Genomic DNA, 8,832 nt, shown 5'->3' with positions numbered 1-8,832 from the left:
TTACTGCTAACAGTGGTGGATTTAGAGGGGCGGGCCCCCCTTTCCGCTGCAAATTTAGAAAAACATTTGAGTAAAACTCCAGATTCGGCACCAAAAATGGCTGAGTATTTTGGCTAATACTTGACTTTCATATGTGCCCCCTTTTCTCGGAAATCCTGGGCTGCGTTCAAGATCGTGGCGGCTAGCCTAGCTGCTAGGCTAGATATCTAAGTATATTGAACACATTGTAAGAATTAACGCTTGTTATCCCTTAGCACATTATTGAAGATCGTGGCGCTACTGAGTCTTACGTAACTGTTATGATATTGAAAGCAGCCCAGGATTCGCCACTGGTTAGAGCTCCGAAACAGTGATCTTCTATGATTTTGACCAATCGGCAATCCTCGGATGATTCAGCTACGCTTGCGAGGTAATCGTAACTACTCGGTCATTTCCGCAAGGGGCAAATAACAATCGTAACTACTCGGCTATTTCAACAAGCAGTGGAAATGGCCGAGTACTTACGATTGTGTGCGAGAAGCACCGAGTGGAATTTGACCACAGGTAGAGTGTGGGAACACACTAGTAAAACATAGCTTGTCGGACATTCTACTGTATGGTAACGGTCTTTAGAGTTACTGGACAATGCTCTTTCTGTGTATTTCGATCGAGTGTAATGAAATAAAATCACAGAACCCAGTCACGGCCAAATCAGGATATTGCCATTCGAGTTAAATTCCGTGATCCACCCACATATTTCGTTACAAAAATTCTATTTTCTATTCATCAGAGGATTTCCCACTTCACCTACAGTTGGTGACTGTAAAATTCAGTTAAGGTATATTTAAATCTCCATATAATTAAAGAATATACCTTCATTTCAGAGATTACAAAAACATAACTAAGTGTTCCGATTCGTTTTTCTAAAATTGATTGCAAACACTATCTAAAACCTTTTTGATTGGATAAAATTCATTTCCGTGTTCATTTCCGGGATATAAGAACACGTCAAACATTCTTAAACCCCATGTAAAGTACACAAATTAAATTAACTTTATTTTGCTGTTAGTCAAGTACAACCAGCGTTGCTATAGTAGTTATAGATTTTGTTGTTACTATGAATGGGGTTTTTTTTAATACAGTATATAATTTATTATTTTTTTTTCACAAATATTGACCTCTATATGTAAGACAGAAAAACAGATGTCATTTTTTCCAACAACTTTCACACACTTTCATACTCCCACTCATACTTTTGTTGGCAAGTGCTTAATTTTTAATATAATTGTAGAAAAAAAAAATTATAACTGAATAAATAAATAAAAGTTGCTTCAAAAATAAGGGGGAAATATTGCTTAAAATAGTGAAATTATGATTTTTTTTTAATGTCAGAAAGTTACTAGGAATGTTTATATGCCAGATATTATGATTACTTTATCTTCATTATTCAGTTTACATCATACATGTATATTGGATCTCTATCAATTACATATACCATGCAGTCTTTGAAATCTCATTACCAATCAACGTGTACCTCTGACCCTTGCGTATATTAATTATCCTGAAAAGAAAAGATGCCATATGATAATCAAACTTTTCTTTTATTACAGACTCATAGAATATGTCATTACGCGGTAATTATCAAAACTAAAGTTTAAATTCATTTAAACAATATTTACTTAATAAATTGATGGGATTGGCCAGCAGGCTTAGCCTATGATCTATCTCCCTATAATGATCTGTAACAGGAAGAGGAGAATTAATGCAACGGACCAGACCGGGATTCTAACCCAGGAACCCTGAATCTCTAGTCAGGTGCTCTACCAACTGAGCTATCTGGCCACTGGCGGTCGAACCCGACTGACCGCTACATCCCTACCCTCTTAAATGGCTTCACACTTGAAGACATCAATCCAAGATCTTTATCCCCTGGCAGGCATTTTCACCTGTGGGTTCTAGGGGCTGGTGGCACCAAATGTAACAGGAAGAGAGAAAATGCAGTGGACCAGACCGGAATTTGAACCCGGGCCTCTGAATCTCTAGTCAAATGCTCTACCATTTGAGCTACATGTATCTGGCCATCGGCGATCGAACCCGGCTGACTCCTACAGATCAAACAGGATATGTACAGGTACAAAATGTGTAAAATATCAAAACTGGCTTTGTCAATCTGCAGAAGTTTCTTGTTACATTGAAATAGTTTAAAATTCATTCAAGGTTTAGCATAAATTATGCAAAAGATTTTTGAAATGTAATTATATGTGCTTTGTTATAAGTATTGTCTGTCTTTAATTCACGCATCTCTAACATGACACCTAGATTCATGCATATATACATAATATGTTTTACGGTGTGGCAGTGGAGATGAGCATATACCCTTAACATCTTGCAGCACGACTTTTAGCCATTCAATCCACCTATTCATTTAACGTGGAAAGTATAACGCAGGCAGTGTAAACTGCATTCCTCTACGTCATATTTAGCTTCCATGTCGATTTTTTTTCAAAGCAAGCAATAATCAACAACAACACAACGGATGAGGGTAAGAAAAAATTGAAATGTTTTGGTACGTTTAAAGCAACTTATTTTATTTGTGTTTTTCATTTATAAAGTACCGTACTGACGGCGATATTTTTCCAGAGCACTTTTATTAATCCCATAATTTTTCAGTTGATGAAGAGTGATTCACGTGACTCATGTGTGTTCTCATTGGATCATTGGAGCTTTCCTCACTAATAAAATGTCTCGTAGTGTGCAATTTTATAAACGGTTTATCCTATACGCTTAGTTGATATTCAACATCCATGACCAGTTTAGTTATAAAAAAAAAATCCCGATTTTTTAATGTAAATATTCATGAACACCCGAACCTTTTAAATACACAATACAAAATCAGAATAGCATGAAGATTAGGAATAAAACTTACTACATCATTGGCTTTTCCCAAACATTCAAATGATATATTCGTTAAAATGTATTATTCAATTTATAGAATCCAATAGCAATCGTAGATATTTTGACAACGGTAACCATTGGAAACAAGACATAAAAAAAGAAGTGTGTGGGAACCCACAGTCATTATTCTGGTTTTCAGCCTGCAACAGGTCAGATCTGCAATTTGTGTCGTGCATTTTCCTTTTTACCACAAAAAAATTGTATCGGCATATCTTAATTCAAAATTTTATTCTAATAATTAATTTTAAGATTCAAAATTTAAGGATCAGTAATTTGAAACATTTATTTTCATTAAAAGGGAATTTACGGTAGCTGTTCCAAGGTTTTGTTGTTGCAGCAGATCAATATGGCGGGTTTGGATATGGAAGATAGGGATCCTAACAACATCAATGGTCACGTGAAGGTGAGATCCCTTGTCTAAGTCCCTTGTATAGATCCCTTATCTAGATCCCTTGACCAGATGGTGGCATCAGCATTGGAATCTGTCAAAATGTCATAAGATTTTTTTGGTGAATAGTTCTCGCATGCACATATGATAGAGAGATGCTCCCACTTCAAGATCAGACATCGGTAATACTATTACTCCTTCAATCTATTCCGCTCAGATACTGTAGATGTGAAGAAAACAAACAGTTATAATTTTCATTATTCCTATTAAAAAATACAAAATCAAGAGTAGGACAAACACGGACCCCTGGACACACCAGAACTGGGATCGGGTGCCTTAAAATGAGCAAGTATCCCCTGTTGACCGGTCACATCCGCCGTGATCCCTATGTCTAGAGGAGATAAACGGAGTAATCTGTAATCAAAAATCAGTGTATAGAGAACGGTCCAACAATTGGTATGGTATGGAACATGTAAGGAATAACGACATTGTTTTCAAGGATGAAATGGCGTTACAATTTTTTGTATCAAAATATTTCTCAGATACAAACTTATTCTCAACGATTTACATCTAGTCGATGCTTCCACTTCAAGTTGCATCTAATGCTGAGTGGATGACGCTGTACATGTAAAATACGTGGTTTTACGTCTCACTTCTGCCGCGACTCAAAGTCACGGAGTACTACTGGTCTTAAAGCGAGATTTCTAACAATGAAGGCACTGTATGTGGTCATTCCAAAAGGAAATACCAATTCGTTGGACACTATTAACGAAATAATTCTCCTGAGAGGGAACATCTTTGGGCACTGATTTTTCTTCAGAGTGAAATACAATTTAAATAGCAGTAACAAGCGAAAAATACGTTGACTCCAAACTTAGTACATTCTGTTTATCTTTCCATGTTGGGAGTCAGACCCATCTTTCATTAAAAAGAATTCACGATAAATTCCACTTACTCCTCTTAGGCACCTGATCCAAACTCTGGTCTGTACAGGAGTCCGTATTTGCCCCACACTTTAATTTTGTATTCTTTATAGGAATTTGACATTGATCTTTACTTATTCACACATTACGAAATTTATTGCTCTTTTGAAAGACATAATTTAAAAAAACACAAATTCTCACCGGTCGAAATAAAGATTGCATGTTTTCCTCAGTGGTTTCATTTTCCTATTGTTCTTCAGGTGGCGTTTGAGGACGTGTTGGCAGAGACCGATGGCGCTCACAGTTTAAACTGCACCTGGGCATGCAGCTACTGCTGTTTCAACTGCGGCAAGAATTGTTGCTACCGGATAATGACGACGCTCTGCGGCATGTTCATCGCCCTCTACTGGGGTTGCGAGTTTGCCTTCATCACGTTCGATCAAGTCTGGTGCACCACACCCGGCCTCCGGGTCTTCAGTATCTACATGGGATGTTGCCAGAAGTTCTTTGGTACCTGTATCACGTGTTTCCTCGCACCAATCTGTGAAACATGCGGTCTGTTGTTCAGTAGAATCTCCATTACGAAACAATGAGTGTTTGTACAGTGCATCAATCTGTGATATTTCTTGGAATTAAGTGATTCGTGATTTTCTGCAACGCGTTAATTATTATTCAAGTTTTCCTTAGTGAATAAATCTTGTTTTTCATTAACTTGTGTATTCATTTGTTTTATTTGCAAGCTTTTTAAAAGTTACACGTCAAGTGAGCAGTGATAAGAAATAATAATTTCCAAAAAGGTTTAATCCCTATTCAGGTGTATGTATACTACTGTATGGTCGCTGCTTAATTACAGGTACTAATTAAAACAAAGTATGAATAATGCGGATGAATTTTGGAGATCTCATTTCAGCAGGAATTGCGGGAATTACTACTTGTCTTGGTATCATTTCATTTGGGAATGCTACATGTGTTGTATTTTTACATGGTTGTATTTTATTTCATTTATTTATTATTATTATTTGGCAAAATGAGATGCCTGCTTTCTACATGGAGTTCAATAAGTCTCCCTTAATCTACGATATGTTAACGAGTGCGCTATGTGGGTTATGTACACACCACGAGTCCCTGATGTATAACTAGAAACTATGGACAGTTAATAGACATTCAGAAGACGGCAGATTTATTGATTAAGTGTGTATTGTTTAACGTCCCTCTCGAGAATTTTTCACCCATGTGGAGACGTCACCACTGCAGGGCTGATAAATTCAGGCCTAAGGGTCGGCGCTTATGGCCTTTGATCAGGAAGGGTTGCGATCTCATCCGAGGGACCGCCCCTTTTAGTCGCCTCTTACGACAAGCAAAGGGTACTGAGGATCTCTTCTAACCCGGATCCCCGGGGGTGGGATACTGAGAACCTATTCTAGCACGGATCGAAGGAAACATGTCCACAACGGTACTTAAAATGATCATGAAATTAGCATATATATTGTACATACATGTATATTTACGATTTCTAACATATCATCAGAAAGAGATATAGTGCTTCGATATACAGATCAAATGGTGCTTTACTGATATACAGAGAAGATCGTGCTTTGCTGAATACTTTCTCTTTGTTTTCTCGAATTTCCGTGATCCATTCTATATAGTATGTATCGGAAGAGTATTTTCTGTAGAGCCTCACAATGCACAGTCTTATTAATGTTCTGACGGGCACGCTTGGGTGCTGTTGAAAACCACTGAACATATTTAATTTTTTTAATTTTTCAATTTCGATATCTCAAGTAATCTCATATCAATTTGAATTCAAACTTTCGTATTTGTTCTCTCGGAGTACGGGGCATAAGAAAAGCAATTCAACAAAACATTTTTGAATACTCAACATGTTATGTCAAAAGCATGGCTTTATGTGTACTATGAATGCCCTTCGAAAATTCAAAATAGGGGGAACGTATAAAGAGGCTACTGCATCATTGGTTTCTACTCAAATTATATACTGTTAGATTTCGTAAAATGTGCTATTCATTTGCAAAAATTGAATGGCAATCAGAGATGTTTTGACAACGGAGTATATGAATGGCAGTTACTGTAGAGGGGGAAATAAAACGACCTGTACCGGGGTCCTCCCTCATTTAGCCCGGATTTCTATCCACGACAGGTCAGATAGCTTACTCTCAAATTGCACAAAATTTTAATGTATCAAGAAAAAAAAATCTCATTTTCATTATTTCAACACTTGGAAACCCAGATTTCTTTTTTAATCATATGGGGTTTTTTTTTCTACATAAATGCTAAAGTCGGTAAAAAGAATTATTAAAATCAGTTTTTTAGTTTTGTTAAGTTCTTGAGACTGATTTGAGGAAATTTTGATATTCTTTTGAAAAGGAGTTTGAACAATAATCGAATTGATTTGCTAGGTTTTTGTGAGTAAGACAAAGCAGCACAATGTCACAGGAAAAGGAACTGGATATGATCGAAAGGGATCCCAACCGGCTCAATGACCATGTTAAGGTAGGCAACAGTGCGCATATTGCTGTTTCCATAGTGAATACAACTGTCTTCATTTCTAGTCGAGGTTACGAAATTAGCATTGACCCTGAACAATTGATCTGAAATAGTATGAAGACAGGGTGGTCTTTCTAGATGTCTTTTTTTCACGTACAGATTTTTTTATTAAATATATGAATAATGTTTTTAAACAACGAATATCACAAAGAGGCCACAAGTTCAAAACCAATCGCGAAAACACAATATGGTAACCACAATATTATGTTAGTTTTTTTGCATATTAACATCGATGGACGATGTTGGCATAGAATTACCATGTAGAAACTCCCGAAAACATTTTCAGATTCCTAGCAATGTATACACAAGAAACACTATGCAACACAAAATTAAATTTTCCGAAAATCATTAGCAGAGGTTTTAACAATAAGTATTACCGGTATATCATCCATCCCAAGTCAACAAAAATAAATTGCCACGAAAAAAAAAGATGACTAAATACACACAAAGATACAAAATATAGTACGGAGCAATCATTTAACGGTATTGCCTTTTCAGATATTGTAGCGAAGTGTTATTTTCCGTTGATATCTTCCCAATGAATTCTGCACTAGTGGTTAGATTTCCATCCAATTATGATACTATTTTCCTGGATATCCTGAAAAATCAAATTCATTTATACAGGAACCTGCGTATTCCTAACAGAAAAGTAACGCACAGCCCCGAATAACGTTATTATTTTATCATCAGTATTCAGATAGACATTTTGTTTCTTCAGGTGGCGTTCGAGGACGTGTTGGCGGAACCCGATGGCGCTCACAGCATAGACTGTGTCTGGCGATGTAGCTACTCCTGTTTTAACTGCGGCAAAAATTGTTGCTACAGAGTGATGACAACACTTTGTGGCTTGTTCATTGCCCTCTACTGGGGTTGCGAGTTTGCCATGATCACGTTCGATCAAGTCTGGTGCACCACACCCGGCCTCCGGATCTTCAGTATCTACATGGGATGTTGCCAGAAGTTCTTTGGTACTTGTATCACGTGTTTCCTCGCACCAATCTGTGAAACATGCGGTCTGTTGTTTAGTAGAATTTTAATTACGAAACAATGAGTTTGATATCGCCGATCAGGAACTCAGACTTTCCTGTGAGAATTTATGCCAAGCTGTGATACGTGCATTTCTGCAACAACGAACTACGACTACAACTAAAGTCGTCATAATTTAATATATTTCCCCTTGTGTCTGTGCGTTTCTCATATTTCTAAGTATTATGTCTAATTGTGATGTCTCTAATTAAATATATTATAAATTAGCACTAATTGTTTCTTACCTTTTGCGGAGTGAAATGGCAGAACTACACTTTGGTTACGAAGATCGGTTCAAAGTGTTTCATGTATTTTAAATATTTCATTAATGAAATTTAATATTTTGAGATATTGCATGATTACTTCATTTCATGTCAACTTAACCTCTGTAAAATTAGCGTATTTCATGCATTAAATGCGAGAAAGCTCCCTCCCGAGTATGTCTCCTCAATCACGTGAAGTTTATCTGTGGTTTGGAGTACACACATTGGATGTCTAGTCACTAACGGAACGCTGAAGAAGTTTGTAACAGACAGTGATACTGTGTCGCGAGACATGAAAGGACGGCGGGAATGTGCCATCGTGTAGAAAAGTTGTTTTTGTTTCAGATGGAAAAAGAAGAAGATGAAAAAGAAAAAGGCGGCTATATTCCATCTTTTCAAAGCGAGAATCTTTCAAAAAGTGTATTATTTGAGACGAGACGTAGTTGTTTCCCTTTGAAGAACTCTCGTAGTCGGAATTCAAATTTATTCTCGTGATACGAGTCTTATATATGAAATTAAATAAACATACTTTTGTTGAAAGGTAAACCGAGATAATATTCAGAGAGTTAAGAGAAAAACAAGCCTGAATACCGCTTATATCACAACATTGTTTTTTGCCGTAATCGGAACACAACAATAAAATTAACTGCAAAATTGGATGGTTTTAGACATTTTCTATTGACTTTGGCTGTTTCTATTATAAATCAGATTGTTATATCGGTTCATGTTTAAT

General features: G+C 36.7%; 2 protein-coding genes across 3 annotated transcripts; both read left to right on the top strand.

The window, feature by feature from the left end:
- LOC125674593 (caveolin-1-like) lies at positions 1–4,956 on the top strand. 2 transcript variants are annotated; one of them, XM_048911791.2, is made up of 3 exons: positions 1–3,083; positions 3,233–3,337; positions 4,506–4,956. In XM_048911791.2, the coding sequence occupies exons 2-3, from the start codon at positions 3,281–3,283 to the stop codon at positions 4,836–4,838; spliced, it is 390 nt and encodes a 129-aa protein (XP_048767748.1). In that variant the 5' UTR covers positions 1–3,083; positions 3,233–3,280; the 3' UTR covers positions 4,839–4,956. The 2 variants fall into 2 exon arrangements, with proteins under 2 accessions (XP_048767748.1, XP_056001404.1); XM_056145429.1 differs by lacking the exon at positions 1–3,083 and having other exon boundaries at positions 3,100–3,337.
- A 1,304-nt stretch (positions 4,957–6,260) lies between these two features.
- Positions 6,261–8,066, top strand: LOC125654854 (caveolin-1-like). The gene is made up of 3 exons (XM_048884959.2): positions 6,261–6,403; positions 6,663–6,756; positions 7,529–8,066. Exons 2-3 carry the CDS (start codon positions 6,691–6,693, stop codon positions 7,859–7,861), a joined length of 399 nt encoding a protein of 132 aa, XP_048740916.1. The 5' UTR covers positions 6,261–6,403; positions 6,663–6,690; the 3' UTR covers positions 7,862–8,066.
- The last annotated feature ends 766 nt before the right edge of the window (positions 8,067–8,832 follow it).

This window comes from Ostrea edulis, chromosome 7, assembly GCF_947568905.1.
Source record: "Ostrea edulis chromosome 7, xbOstEdul1.1, whole genome shotgun sequence".
Taxonomy (NCBI): Eukaryota; Metazoa; Mollusca; class Bivalvia; order Ostreida; family Ostreidae; genus Ostrea; species Ostrea edulis.
This window is presented reverse-complemented; position numbering and strand designations above follow the sequence as displayed.

Bases quoted from the DNA above. Each gene is read 5' to 3' on its own strand.
- LOC125674593 (XM_048911791.2), top strand. From the start codon at position 3,281: ATGGCGGGTTTGGATATGGAAGATAGGGATCCTAACAACATCAATGGT. The intron at 3,338-4,505 runs GTGAGATCCCTT...ATTGTTCTTCAG, and splicing joins ACATCAATGGTCACGTGAAG to GTGGCGTTTGAGGACGTGTT.
- LOC125654854 (XM_048884959.2), top strand. From the start codon at position 6,691: ATGTCACAGGAAAAGGAACTGGATATGATCGAAAGGGATCCCAACCGG. The intron at 6,757-7,528 runs GTAGGCAACAGT...TTGTTTCTTCAG, and splicing joins GGCTCAATGACCATGTTAAG to GTGGCGTTCGAGGACGTGTT.